The sequence below is a fragment of the Melampsora larici-populina genome (assembly GCF_000204055.1).
Source record: "Melampsora larici-populina 98AG31 unplaced genomic scaffold MELLAscaffold_132, whole genome shotgun sequence".
NCBI lineage: Eukaryota > Fungi > Basidiomycota > Pucciniomycetes > Pucciniales > Melampsoraceae > Melampsora > Melampsora laricis-populina.
Window position 1 is genome coordinate 16011 of NW_006768896.1, and position 15828 is coordinate 31838.

General features: G+C 45.9%; 1 protein-coding gene across 1 annotated transcript; it reads right to left on the minus strand.

The window, feature by feature from the left end:
- Positions 1-9029: 9029 nt before the first annotated feature.
- Positions 9030-11365, minus strand: MELLADRAFT_69922 (uncharacterized protein; the record flags this gene model as incomplete). Its single annotated transcript, XM_007419132.1, has 4 exons — positions 9030-9108; positions 9135-9252; positions 10114-10599; positions 10969-11365. The coding sequence occupies 4 exons, from the start codon at positions 11363-11365 to the stop codon at positions 9030-9032; spliced, it is 1080 nt and encodes a 359-aa protein (XP_007419194.1).
- Positions 11366-15828: the final 4463 nt, after the last annotated feature.

A 15828-nucleotide genomic window follows, 5' to 3' on the forward strand; every position in this document is an offset into this window, starting at 1 on the left:
GCTGTTGTTTATAAGATCGAGGCAATCTTGACCGGCTTGGATGGCAAGATGTCGTTTGGGGCATGCGGGACGATCCTTTGCACCATCTCGATGTGAGTACAGGTTGTAATACGATCGTTTTCCTCAAACAAAAAAGACGAGGCAGTATTTGCACCGGTAGCAACAAGGATCATCCCCACTCTAAGTAAATCAGAAGGTCAGTAACATCCTTTCTGGAAGAGACATCTTGAAAAAAAGGATGATAGGAAATATTGGGAGTATTCCAACGCACCTCGCCTTTCACGTGAATGGGATCATCATAGTGCACCAAGAGTTTCGAAACACGTCCAAGACGTGCCTGTCTAACTCCCGGAGTTTCGATGACTTCGATATCCGAATGTTGATCAATATCTAAACCGACAGGGACCTCATAGTCCTGTGAGGTTAAAGTGGATCAGTGATCATGAAATGCTTTGAGATAGATGAAAGTGATGAGATAAGATGAAAGTTATGAGATACATACCTGAATTACTGTGTTGGCCTTGTTCTTCTGTTTCTTCACCGGTGCTGGTCGGGAGGATGAAGAGTTGGAAACGATGCGAGAAGCTGAACTCTTTCGCTTGCCTCTACCAATGTTGACTTTGATCGGTTTGATAGATCTCTTCTTAGACGATTGAACTGGACTAGTGGTTGGCAATATGGGACCAGGGGGGACCTCGGATTGCTCTGAAGCACCATCATCAGTGACAAATCCATCAGATTCCTCACTAGGTAATCGAAGGGCTTGACGGGAGTCCGGGGATTGTATTATGAATCCAGGTCGGGCCCGTACAGGGCTACGGACTCAAAGCGATCTAGAGGTAGCTGAAGGCTCTAATTGAAGAGTTGACTGGGTGTAGTTTCTAATGTCGGAAGCATTGGATGAAGGCATGATGTGATCGGTACAGATAGATACGGTGTGAAGAGAATCTATTTGTGAGGAATTGAATTTGAAAAAGGGTATACGGGTTCAAAAGTTAGCAAAAGCAAGAGTGCTGGACAGGGAATCTAGATCTAAGACTGTGAGGTAGATGGGGGGAAGGGAGGACTTACTATTGAAGGCTCCTTTTATACTTGATTCCAAGGCCTCCAATCGACCATAAAACAGCAGCATCTTTTGATTGTTGTTTTCGAATGGCTTGAGTTCAGGTTAGCTGTTACGGTTAGGATGGAAGCACGGCGTTGTTAGGTGGAATCACGAGTTCTTTGGGTGGGTGAGTTGGTTTAGTTGAGACAATTAGGAATCGGATAGAACAGGAATTGTGTTGAACCACGAGGTTGTGAGGTGAAATCGCGAGTTGGTTGGGTTAGTTAGTTGGGTTAGTTGAGACAGCTAGGATAGAAAAGGGTAGGAGCATGAGGTACGATGTTGTTGGGTGGGCATTGAACTGTTGGGAGACGTTAGAGGCATGGGTGGGAGGTGATCAATGGCCATACAAGGTGCTGGGACAAGGGTTAAGGGCACAACGAAACCCTTAACCCTTGGGGTGCTCGGTGCACTATGGGCGCTAGGAGGCGCTAGAACACTATGGGATTTGGGGCGCTCGGTTTCGCTGTGAAGCCATATAGCACAGCGGAAAACCGCTGTACAGAGCACCAATCTAAATCGCTAAATTTTGGAGGGTATAGCCATAGCTATAGTTATGGCGAAAAATCACTATGTGGCCAAACCCATAGCACAGGCGGAGCGTCTGCTCCGCTACCGCCCCGCTGCCGCTTTCTCGGGCGCAGCGACGGTGGTGTTGATTGTAGTCCAGATTTAAGTTTTATGATAATAATCAATAATAATAATCAATAATAAAAAGTTGAGCCATAGTAGCAATATGAGCAAATATCACTATGGCCAGGTTTAGAGAGGAGAGTATATGAACCTCACCTCTCTCATCATTCAAGCAGATCCCATGACCTGAAGGACCATCAAGAGTCTTACAAATATAAAACTAGTGATACACTTCATTAACTTTACATTGCTTCCTGACTAAGCGTAAGGAATATTCAAACTTCACTCCACTGGATCCTCTACTTTCCTGAAGTAGAAATATTTATCAGGTTAGTGAACTTCAACAACTCCAGGTTGGTTACCTTAAGAATACTTCCAGGCTGGTTACCTTAAGAACAACTCCAAGTTGGCAAATTCCAGGACAACCAGGCTAGTCATCTCCATATCACTCTTTAGTCTGTAACCAGGAGATTAAAAGAAGGAAACCACTATTTACCGCCCGGATCTGAAAAACCCAACACCCCCATGCCGGATACCGCCCGGGCGGTAAATGTGTTACTACCCGGTTTAATCTTAGCGCCGAAAATTCACAAAGATTCTTGTTCATGTTCTTGTCACTCTCATCACAATCTCATCGTTCTTTGAGTCCTTTTTGAATGTAATGTAGACTTAAGAACATTATTTTTCACTCACTGAACAAACAAACAAATAAGGTAGGTAACAAGAAAGAAACACCCATGTATAAAGGTTTTGAGTCACAGACAACCATAAAACAAATATTGAATCAAGCAGAAAACAAGTCAAACTAAACTACAACTGGGATATTTGCCCATCAAAATCAAAAGAAGATTCAGTCAGATACGTTTTGAAAGGGGGCATCTGGGAAAACACTAAAAGGACAAGATAAACATGCCACCATCAATTTACCGCTGATTCAACCACTTTCCCAAACTTCTGTAATTCTCGACCTGGTCCTTTGAGGGTGATCAAACCTCCCATAAGTTCAGTGCGCACTCTAGCAATTCTTCCATCTTGTAAAGTGACCATGAGAGGTTTGAGTGAGTCACTACTATCTCCACCAAGTAAATCTGACATCTTACAAGAAGAGTCTGAAAACAATTCAACAACATCTGCTTGGCCCACAATCCTAGGTCAAGTGCCTTTGTATGTACTAGCTACTGGTAGATTGGATGCTTGTGTAGAGTGATCTTGTATGGGTGTGGGAATTGTACACCATTGATTGGGTTCAACACTGGCTCCACATTAATTATCAAGTGGTTTAGTTTTGATTCGCTTGAGATGAAATTTAACGGCGCGCACCTTGATCTCTACCACATCAGATTCTCCAATCAAAGTATCTAGATTAGGGGATGTACAAGATTCTGAGATTGCATGATTGGGATGAGAGTCGATTATTGATTTGGATGTTCTAGCTTTGAGAGTTTCAATCAGACTGGATCTAGAGATGAGTACTGGTTTTGAGTGATTTATTGAAAGTGAATGCTCTGGAAGGCAAAGTTCAGATGGACTTGCAGTTTGAAGAGCCGTAACAGAGCAAGAGTGTGATAAGTTTGGTCGATCTTGTTTAGTTTGAGTGGCCAGAAAGGCATCTGGTGACTTTGATCGACTTAAATCAGGAGTTTGAAGTGCAGGATCTGAATCCTTTTGATCTTTAAGCCTAGTAGTAAAAATACCACTTCGAGTATGAAATAAAGGATGAGGTGAATTGGGATTTGATAAGAATGGCGGTGATTCACCAAGAAACTGCCCGGTTTGATAATTGCGGGCTACATTGCCCGTAAAAATTGCCCGCTGCACTGCCCGTTGGGGCCTCTGCCAACACCGCAAGCGCTACACAACGCAATGGATTTCGACCTATTTCCATTGTGTTGCGCAGTCGGCGCATTATTACGCTACGCAACCACTCCGCCATGGGGTGTTTTTTTTCTAACTTGCCGTTGCGGAGCGGTTGGGCAAATAATGCGAAAAATGTGCAATATTGCCCTATTTCCGCAATATTTGCCCTAAATAACCGTCAAAAACTGACCGCAATTGCGGTGCGGGTTTCTGACCAAGGGGTTTTTTGAACCCGGATTGCGGAGCGCTGGCACCGCACTATATTGCGTTGCTATTGCGGCGCCCAAAAGCGCTACGCAACCGCACCACAACTGCAACATAGTGCGGTGCTCTTGCGGTATTGCCTCTGCTAGGGCAAAAAAGCTGGGTACTGCACGGGTATTCACAGGTATTACCCCAAAAAGCGGGGGCAACGGGGTTTTTGTTCCAGGCGGTAAATAGTGGTTTCCTAAAAGAAGTGTATGGATCCACCCTTCATCTTAATTAAAGTCTCTTTGTAAGAGTCAATTAACTGAAGTCTGTCTGGATTAATCCAAACAGACCAGGTACTTTGCCCTCTCTTCCTTTTTTTCCTAATTCTAATTTGTAATTACTATTTACTTACAAATATCAACCCTTAGTGCGCATATAATACTCCAAAAGAGTACCCTACCCTGACAGATTTTTTGAGAGTGTCTTTAGTGCTGTTGAGATCTGGACACCATTCATGTATACCAAGCTGATCAAACATTGCTTGAGTATAGATTGCAAAAAAATGTTGACAATACCACCACCAATGTTCACACAATCAGCTGTGGGTTCTTTCACTTCACATTGACCTACACAATCCTTGGCTGTTGTGCTTTTGAGTATGCCTTCTATTTCAGATGACCTTGAGAACCAAGATTTAAATTTGAGAAAATGTTTTGGAGGCTTTGGTATAGCAGACAATGATGTCAACCACCAAATAATCCACCACTATATCCGTAGGGTTCTGGTAGGAGGGGGTGCATCGGTTGAGTCTCTGTTTTTCGACAGTTCGACTCAGCCAGATGTATTTTGGTTGGCTCGTTACTTGTTACAGGAATTTGGAAAACCTCTATGAGGAATCCTTGTAACCACGCCAATAAAAAGATGAACTTAAATCTTTTTAACCTAAGGTGATTTTTCTTACTGGGGTGGTGTGGGGGTGGTCCCCGGCGGAGCGGGTCTCAATGGTAGATGTCTACCATCAAAATAACCGTTCAGCCGGGTTGAGAACAAGGAGACCCGATGGGGTCTTCTCTTCCTGGGATGGTGGGTCGGGGTTCGAAAATTTTCTATGAGTCTTGAGAATGAGAAAATGACTAGCAAGAGGCAAGAAGAGCAGGTGAAGACAGGAGAGGGAGAAGAAACTGGATTGGAAGAAGGAATGAAAATTTTTCCTTCTACCGTTTCAGAGTAATTCCTCTCCCATCTCGGCCCCGGCCCCGGGACCATCAGCTGTCCCGCTCATTTGCCCGTCCCCTTACGTTATGTAATGGACTCTACCATACCGTCGCAGGCTTTGGGTTAGTCAGCAATCCACCACTATATCCGTAGGGTTCTAGTAGGAGGGGGTGCATCGGTTGAGTCTCTGTTTTTCGACAGTTCGACTCAGCCAGATGTATTTTGGTTGGCTCGTTACTTGTTACAGGAATTTGGAAAACCTCTATGAGGAATCCTTGTAACCACGCCAATAAAAAGATCAACTTAAATCTTTTTAACCTAAGGTGATTTTTCTTACTGGGGTGGTGTGGGGGTAGTCCCCGGCGGAGCGGGTCTCAATGGTAGACGTCTACCATCAAAATAACCGTTCAGCCGGGTTGAGAACAAGGAGACCCGATGGGGTCTTCTCTTCCCCATAACTCACGGGGGACTGAACCGTGAGCCTAGGGAAGCCCCCATATTTCGGTCTTCCGTGAGACACCCCAACACACAACGGTACCAGCCAGAAAAAGTGGGCTGTACCACAGTATCGAATTATCACAAGCAAACAAAGTTCCACCTGTATCATACATCTAGGAAAGGCTTCTGTTACAAATTATACAGGAGACTCAGAATAAGCTGGAAGAGCAATCACATCTAGCCTCCTAAATGCCGATCAACTTGGAAGGAACAGAGGTATTTCGAATTCATTAGAAAGCACTCGACGTGACAAGTTCGAAGAACAAGAACCAAGCTCACAACCTCACGCGGAAGAGTGATCCCGACAACCAATCATTTAGGTGATACCCAGTGCAGATCGACCATCAACTTCCTTGTTGCTTCCAGGTCTTTAGCAGAAAACTTTCTCAAGTAGATCATGTAAGCATCTGAGGACCAACACCCACACTTTTTCACTTCATCCTTGTCAGCTCCCAAATTCCAACGGAGCGACGCGCCACCGATTCGGAACGAGTGCCCATGAAGAAGTTGTTTCTTTTTCGATCTTCGGTCATTCCAGATTTTTCTGAATTCCCTGATAGTTTCTGCCTTCCCTAACCGACACTTCTTCCCATCTTTTGTGTAGCAAAAGATTTCGTCTCTAGGCTTCCTGACTTTGTATGTGAACCAGGACTCCAGCATAGACACCGGGTCTAGAAGAGTATCGTGCCTGTAAAGGTAAATCCACTGAGTTTCTCCCGGGCTAGCAGTCTTTGCGTTGTGGATGGCCATCTTCACGTAGGACTTGTCTTTTGCCCAAACTAGATCGTCCCACCTTGGCATCACTTTCTTGGGATCATCTGTAAGTAGTTCTCCCAATCTAGCAGTACCCCAAAACGCCACCAGAGCTGCAGTTAACATAGCCAACTGTTTCTCTCCTTGCTCAGATAGCACCTCAAGTAAGATCACCAGGTCCAATAGAAGTACCGGAGGTCTCTTCCGATCTTCCTCTTCAAACTTTGCTTCAATCATTTTCGATGCTTTCAACAACGGTTTGATGGATTGATCCACTTTGGTTGGATAGTCTACGCCGTGATAGGTATGCCACGCCTTAATACCCCCTATATAAGCTTTCAACGTCGAGGATTTTACTGATTCGTCATTTACCGCTAGCTTTTCGTCCTTAATTGACGCCCAAACCGCAAACTCTCTCATTAAAGAGAACAAGATCGGGAGTAGGTGAGCCTTGTCTATGCCCTTGACTGTCGCGAAACGGTGTAGTTTGATGATTCCGGAGTTGTAACTTTTCAGAGTTCCGTCGCTCCAGGCACCTCGCAGAAAGTGCTTCTTTACTTCATCCGATTCGGATTCGTCCACTCCGAGTGCGTCCTTCCTGAATGCTCCAAAGGGCTTTAGGACTCTGCGTAAGTTTGGGAGTTCTTTGGTCTGGTTGGACTTCCGCTTCCCCATCGTAAAGGGAAAATGATGAACCGAGATGAGGTAAGGAGCTGAAGAGATTTCTAGGGTACAACCGTTCACAAGGATTTTGGAGGAGTTCGCTCTAACGTGACTTGGAACATCAAGGGGGACAGGTCTTTCGGGATCTCCACTCGGACTTTGTGGCTCCACGCGAGTGAGCCCAGAATTCCCCTGGATAAAGCATCTGCCGGATTGGCCTTAGATGCGACCCGTTTCGCCTTTATGTTACATCCTAGAACCGTGAGTAACCTTTGTATCTCTTTCCATTCTTCGTTGACGCAAACGTCTTTGGATTTCCTCTTATTAACGGTTGACTGTGATGTTGTGTTATCAGTCCAGACAACGAACCTTTTGCCTTCAACCTTGCGTAGATTGCGTACTACTAGCATGCCTAGCCTGATTGCAGCGGTTTCCGCCCAGGCAATGGAGCGCTTACCTTCCAGCAGGCCTTTGGTCTGCCAACCGTCTACAAATCGAAAGGACGCCCAGTGTTCACCCACCAGTACTCCTATTCCAAAGGACGAAGAAGCATCCCCAGCCCAGTTTATTTCCAGAGCTTTCGATTCCGGTATCAGCGGGCGAGAATTAAAGGTACCAAGGCAGAGATCCCACTCTTGAAGATCCTTCCTAGCGCTCTCCGATAGCTGGCGAAGAGCTGCCGTGTTCTTCCAGGCCTTCATCATCCGATAGAGAGAACTGACATATGGTTTCATATGCAGGACGATGTTCGTGGTGTGGATAAGACGACCCGTAACTTGTTCGATGGTTTTAAAGGAGCAAGGGCCTGGGCTGAGTAAGTCTTTAATTTGCTGTCTTCTTTCCTGGAGTTTCTCATCCGGTAATCTAACCGTGTGGTCTCTTCCATTCCATATAAAACCTAAGAACCGTTGCTCGTCAGCAAATTCATGATTCTTTATTGGGTTATACTGAACCCCCATGCTGTTACTCAGAGTCTCGACCGTCTCTAGCGAGACTGGGTTTTCTGGACGCTTGAAGAGTAGGTTGTCGTCAACCCAGCAAAAGATCTTAGTCACACCGCTAATCTTCTCCATTATGATCTTCCAGACGTGCACCGACGCCCCAAAAACTCCGCAACTCGCGACTCCACCAAACCCTACTGCAAGGTCGACCCATAGTCTTCCTTGGAAATCCATGATGATCAGGAAGCGGCGTTGGCAGGGATGAACAGAAAGCTGTCTATAAGCTTTTTGCCAGTCAAAGATGGCGACCAACCATATCCCCGGATGACGTCTGAAAAATCTTGCAACACGGTTGAAGTCGTCCCACTGTGTGCCATAGTTGTGCTTATTAACAAAGGAATTAACTGACGGAACGTTTGGATCTCTTTTAGGGAAGGACAGGTCATTAATCAACCGCACAGAGCCATCCCCGTTAACCGCGCTCCCCATGGGGTTTGAGCGAAAGAATCCGAATTTTTCCCGCAACTCTTCATGAGTGAATGGACCCACTATCCAACCAGCTTGCAGTTCCTTAGCTAGAGTCCGCTCGATCTGGGATTTGGCTGCAAGAGCCGACTTGTGATTTTCAGGAGTGTACCACGGTAAGTCCTGGATAGCATGTTGTGGAATGCCCAAGCAGAATCCGTTCCTGAAACCGTTACTGATATAGGGAATGCATTTGTCCAGGCCCGCCTCCCGCATCAGCTCTTCCCACTCCTCAATTTTCATTCTACTAGGAACCGGAGCAGGCCAAGGAGGGTTTTCCACCGGGATCGTGAAGATTTCTCTCTCCCATAAAGGTAGAGGTTCATCTGTGACACTTTCTTCACTCGAGACTTCATCATTGGATTCACTCTCTGAGGACAAGGAGGGCGACTGTTCCATCTCGGAATCACCCGACTTGATTATCACATCATCAGGTAGTTTTAAAGAGGCTCCATTCTCACGTGACGCTAACGGCAGGCTCGGGACAGGAACTCTGATACTGTCTAGCAAGAGTAGGGATGTTCATATTTCAAAGAGAATATATGTTTTAGGTTTGTTTTCTAAACAAAACAGGGACAATCATGCTCTAATGCGTACCACAAGTTAAAATTCGCACACAACCAGATGGAAGAAGATGGCAGTCACGATCAAGAATTAGCGCGAACAGCACCAATCAAGGAATCAGACACAAAGGAGTTTCCGATGGTCAGTAAATGAGGGTCATTTCTGGACTTCAAGCAGAGGGTACTCACTTGTCTGCGGTGTCTGCACCTTGCGACTTCTGCGCACCAGTACCACCGTTTTTCTTGTAGTAACTGTTCCTCTTCACAAAGCCACCATTGGTTCCGGAGCCTTCAGCACCTTGAGTTTCTAAAAACGTGCATGAATAGGAAATAAAACACCAGTAAGTGAAGACTGCTCTCGCATTTATCATGAGATAAGCTAGCAAATGCGAACCATCGCCCTGATTGCCCTGAATCTTGGCACCTTTGTTCTGGGAGAAGTTTCCCCTTTTCACGAACGGTTTCTTTCCGTTACCTCCCCTTTTTCCCCTCTGGGTCGAGGATCCAGTAACAATCGAAGAAGTTTCTTCTGACTTGCCGCTAACCAAGTCTTCAACCTGCTCCCTACCCGTCGTGAAGTTGAAGCCAAATTTAGGCTTCCCTGGCGCATAGGGGTTGTCAATGAAGCCGAGGTCATTCGCTCGTTCTGCGTCACGTCTAGCCGACTCCTCTACCGAGGCCTGAAGACCGTTGGGAACACACATCTTATCTGTCATCACCGTCTTGCCGTCGACCTTGGTTTTGATCAACTTGCGGCGTCGAAAAATGACAGTGCGAATTGCCAAGTGGTATCGGAGAGCAACCATCCAGCAGTTGTGCTTCTTCTTCAAGTTGGAAACAATTAACTTATGAGACTCGACATAGTTGGCGTAATCTTTAAGACCATAGATTTCTCGCGCATAGCGTTCTTCGAGATCACACATTTTGATGAATTCACCGTAAGTGATTTGTTTCTCTCTGGCCTTCTTGGTAGATTTGGCTGCCGAAGACTTAGCCTTCTTTTTCTCATCTTCATCTAGGTCGTGCCAGTCCTTGATGGACGATTTCACGAAGACCGTCAAAGGAACGTAAGCACAGAGCTTCCTAAAGCCCTTGTCCCACCTGGTGGGCAAGTCAGGAAGATCTGCCGAAGTGAAATCTCCAGCTTCGCATACGAGTTCTGCCGCACTGATCGCCGAGGAGTCGTCAGAGGAAGAAGATTCAGACGGTGTAGAGTCACCGTCATCTGGATCCGAAGGTTTCTTCGACATCTTCTTCTTCTTAGATTTAGACTTCTTCTTCGGCTTTTTCTCAGGCTTCTCATCGCCGGAAGAACCCGACGACGAGGAGGGGTCCTCGCTGTTCTTCGAGGACTTCCGCTTCGAACCAGATACCGAGGATTCACCCGCCGGTGCTTGAGCAGGTGCTCGCGCCACTATGGCCGAAGGTCTAGTCGTAACAGGACTAGCCGTAATAGGTGGAGGCATGGCTTGGGCTCCCACGGCGATTGCGGTATGTGCTCTCGGGGGATCCCAGTGAGTCGCACGTTGCACGCACGCATTGACCTTCTCTAGAGCGGCCTTAGCTTCCTCTAGTGTCCCGAATTCGACCGCATGGTTGAGTTCGTCCATGATTGAAACACCCTGTTGGGGTTCTTTGTCTCTCGATGAAGGAACTGAATCAATCAACCAGGAAACACATTTAGTAAGTAACTGATAATTCTATAGGATCGTGGCCTATTCTCGGCGCTGATAGCAGCCTCCCTTTTGCTTATTCTGCTCAGAGATTACGCATCAGAGGATCGCGCATTGATTGCGGAACTTATTGGGCCAGTCTTGAAGTTAACATAGATCACAGCAAGTCGAAGAGCGCCAATGGCAGCGTCTCCCTGGTACCTCAATGAGAGCGCTCAAGGCAGCATCTCTTCTGGATCACGCATGACTCCAGCACCGGCGCCATCGGCAGCCAGAGGCCTCTCCAGACCGAAGTCGTGGATTAGACATGAAGTCTAAAGGCCGACAAAAAGGGGGAAGGAATAACTTACCCTTAATCCGTATGTTCTTTCCAAGAGAGGGGACAAGGGAATTGTCTTGTCTCAATTGAATCTTCTTCTTCAGAGCTAACTTGAAATTTCCATTTTCTTCCCCTTCAGATGACTCATCATCACCTTCTTCACCATTGGCGATTCCAGAACCTCCCGTCGTGCCAGTTGGGTCGATTGGATCGCCGTCATTGTCAGCGTTGTTAACCTCGTCCACCAACGTGCCACCCGGAAGTAGTTGAGAGAGAGGAGGAGCCCTGGACTCAGCACGTCTGGCCCTGTCCTCAGCTTGAATATGTTCCTTCTCTGCTTGCATCTTCTTCTTTTCTTCAGCTTCTAAATGCATCTGGTGCAATTTATTCTTGAACGAGATAAGTTTATCCTTTTGAGACGGATCCATTTAATAAAAGAGAAAACTGCGAGATGATATAACCAGGATATTGGATTGAGTTATATATAAGATATAGAAATTCAAAAATTTTCTATGAGTCTTGAGAATGAGAAAATGACTAGCAAGAGGCAAGAAGAGCAGGTGAAGACAGGAGAGGGAGAAGAAACTGGATTGGAAGAAGGAATGAAAATTTTTCCTTCTACCGTTTCAGAGTAATTCCTCTCCCATCTCGGCCCCGGCCCCGGGACCATCAGCTGTCCCGCTCATTTGCCCGTCCCCTTACGTTATGTAATGGACTCTACCATACCGTCGCAGGCTTTGGGTTAGTCAGCAATTCAAATGGAGACATAGAAACAATTCTTAGAGAAAAAGAGTGGAATTTCAGTGGTACTTTATTGTTGAACTAGAATAAGATCTACCTGCCTTGGTTGGCTCAGATCTTTTGGGCCATTCTGTTCTGTTTAACTGGGCAGGATGTTGTTTTGGCATGGTTTTGGGGGAATGGTGGCTTGAATACAAGATGTTGATGCCATTGATTTTCTCTGAGGATTTGAAGACTGGGGAGGTGGCTTCTTGTTGGGAGGATGGCTGGAGCTTTCAGGCTTGGAAGATATAGGGGCCTTGTTTGGGACCAAGCCTGTTGAAGCTCTTGGTGTCTTTTTCTCCTTGGTTGATTCAGGGCTTGATGAGACTGTGTTCTTGATCTTCCCACTTATATCTTGAAATTTGTTGAGAAGGTCTTTGTAAGCTTTCTCTCAAGCAGTAGCTTCATTTTGCATCTGTTCAAGCATCTTGTTTTGGGTGGCAATCTGTGATGGCTGAGTCTCAAAGCTCTTGGTTGAATGCTGGTTGGTTTTGGGATTTTGCTTGGTTTTTGCGGATTTCTTGGTGTCTGGAGGTCATTTGGAGGATTTGTTTTGAAAGAAGATCATGTGGTGAATCCACTACTTGACTGGTATGGGTATTATGCTGGATATATAAACTCAGCTATTGTAGCTTGTACAAGAGGTATGTGTTTGGACTATTCGTGTGGGCACAAGGGGCACTTTTGTCCTCTATCAATTACTTCTATTCATTGATTTTGTATGAGATCCCAAAGAATTGTTACCTTTACCGGTTATTCTTTGCGACCACTTCTAGTAAAGTATTATCTACTGTGGGTGGTTTGGGGGTATGCCCCGGCTAAAATGGGAGGGGTCTACCCCGGTAATAGACGTCTATCACCGAGGTAGATCCACTTCGCCGGGGTGAGAGCAAAGAAGCCGATGTGGGCTTCTCTTCCCCCAAACTCGCGGTGATTTGAGCCAAGAGCCTGAGAAGCCCCATCTCTCAAACCACCGTAGAGTTTGAATCTACTCAAACATCTACTCAAACTTTATAGTTCAAAATTGGGAGATCTTTTCAACTACTGCTCTTCAACGAGCACGCGGGAGAAACTTTGATTTTTCATCAGATGTATTGAGGCTTGCATCAAATCAGATCTCTGTATTTTCCTCATACCCGCACAACTCTATAACCACATCAGTTCCTTCATCAAACTTTTTGTTTTCTTCAAATCTTTCTCAGAATATTTCCTCAAATAAACTTTGTAAGCATCAGAAGCCCATCGACCGCAGCGTTTCAAGTCATTTTTATCTGCCCCTAGATTCCAACGAAGAGACGCTCCTCCAATGCAAAAAGAATGGCCATGTAGCATTTGTTTCTTCTTCGACCGTCTGGCATTCCATATACTTCTGAGGTGAGTGATCGTCTCTAATTTCCCTAGACGTTTCTTTCTCCCATCCACTGAAATGGAAAATATCTCGTCTCCCAGTTTCCGATCCTTGAAATGGAACCATTCTTCAAGGGTTGACACCGGGTCCAGAAGCGAATTCTGTCTATGAAGCTTGATATACTGGATCTCCCCTGGACTCGCCGTTTTGGCCTTCCGAATCGCAATCGTTACATATGAGTGATCTTCAGCCCAGCATAGATCGCTCCACTTGGGTAAGTTCTTCTTGGGATCATCAGATATCAATTCCCCTAAGCGAGCTGTACCCCAAAAAGCTATTAAGGCTACTGCTAACATCGCCAGACCTCTCTCTCCTTCTTCTGGCAGTACCTCCAATAAGACCACCAGATCCGATAACATAACAGGAGGACGTTTCTTATCCGCTTCCGCCAGTTCCGCTTCTATCATCTGTGATGCCTTCAACAGGGCTTTGACCGCACCATCGACCGCGACCGGATATTCCTCGTCGTGAAAAAGGTGCCATGCCTTTATTCCAGCAATGTAAGCTTTCAACGTTGTATATTTCACCGACTCATCATCTTCCGCTCGGTCAACGCTCCTTCTTGACGCCCACACCACGAACAACTTCATGACTTTTGGTGAGATCGGTAACAGTTCTGACTTGTTTAGTTTCTTCACCACCGCAAACCGGTGAAATTTCACCACTCCCGAGTTATAACTTTTCAATGTCCCATCACCCCATGAACCTCGTAAGTAGTGCTGTTTTACCTCATCAACGTCTGAATCATCCAATCCTAACGTGTTTTCCTTAAATGCCCCAAAAGGTTTTGTCACTTTCTTCAAATCCACGTTCTTGGTCACCGAAGTTCCTCTGGTTACCATTGTGGCCTGACAGGTCGATTAAGGCGTTGGACGAGTGGAGGGTTGAATTGTCCTGACGTTATTGAGACTTAGGTGGATGAAGCTTCGGAGGAAAGACCTGTCTCAACAGCGTATCTAAATCCAGGGGAACCTCTATCTTCACTTCATTAAACCATAAGAGATCTCCGAGATAACCTCTCGAAAGGGCATCCGCGACGTTCCCTTTAGATGTTACGCGTTTTGCCTCTATATCACATGACAAGACGGTAAGTAGCCTCTGAATGGCTTTCCACTCTTCATTAACCAGATTGTCTCTCGATCGTCTCTTTCTGACTGTAGCTTGCGATGTTGTATTATCAGTCCAGACCGCAAATTTCATTCCTATAGGAGGTCCTAGTCAGATCTGCTTGCCTGACGATTCTTACGGAACCCGACTCACCTGCAACCTGCCGTACTTTCTGTAGTATTAACAGGCCTAACCTCATGGTAACTGTCTCTGCCCACGCTATGGTGCGTTTGTCGTCGACTAGGCCCAAAGTTTGCCAACCCTTGGTGAACTCGAAACACGCCCAATGGTCACCTATCAAGACCCCGATCCCAAAGGACAAAGACGCATCTCCTACCCAGGAGACCTCAGTTGCCTTAGGTGACGGTATAATCCTTCGTGAGTTAAAGTTTTTTAAGACCCAGTACCACTCATTTACATCTGCCTTAACACTATCTGACGTATATCGCAAAGCAGCCTTATTCCTCCAACTTTTCATCCATCTATAGAACGAATTCAGATATGCCTTCATATGTGGGATGATGTGGACCGTATGAACTAATTTCCCGACTATGCTTTTGACTTTGTTAAAGGCCCATTGGGTCTCTGGATTCATTAGGTCCACTATGATCTGGAGTCTTTCTTTTAATTTCTCTTCAGGAAGCCGAACCGTATGATCAAGACCATTCCATATGAAGCCTACGAACCGCTGTTCCTCGGCGAAATCATGGTTCTTTACTGGATTAGTCATAACCCCTAAACTTTCACTCAGAACTGTCACGTCTGCTAAAGTAATTTTGTCACCTGGTCGTCTGAACATTAGATTGTCATCAACCCATCTGAAGATGATGATTTTTAGCAACCTTTCAATTACCAGTTTCCATACATGGGCTGGTGCACCAAACACGCCACAACTCGCAACTCCTCCAAAGCCGACTGCTAGGTCTATCCACACTCTATTGTAGAAATCCACGATACAAAGATATCAACGCTGGCACGGATGTATCGGAAGTTGTCAATACGCCTTCTGCCAATCAAAAATGGCGACCTCCCATTCCCCTGGATTCTCTTGGAAGAACTTTGCTACTCTGTTGAAGTCGTCCCAGTAGGTCCCGTAATTTGACTTGTTCAAGAAAGAATTAACTGACGGTATCTTATTATCATACTTTGGGAAGGACAGATCGTTAACCATTCTCACCGACCCGTCGCTGTTCACCGCACTCCCCATAGGGTTCGACCGAAAGAAACCGTACTTTGCGTACACTTGTTCGTGGGTAAACGGACCTGCAATCCTTCCAGCCACGAGCTCTTTCTTTAACGTTGCTTCGATCTGGGATCTCGCCTCGAAGGCCGATTTGTGATTTTCTGGTGTATACCACCGCATTCCTTCAATTTCATGTTGGGGAATGCCTAAACAAAAACCCTCGTTGAACCCATTGACTATGTAAGGTATGTCCTCTTCTAAGCCTACCTCCTTCATCAAGTAAAGCCACTCATGGACTTTCATCCTACACAAAACTGGCATAGGCCACGGGACCGTTACTGGCACTATGAACAGTTTCCTCTGACCAAGAGGTCTAGGAATCCTCTCCAGTTCTCATCTTCTTCCTCTAC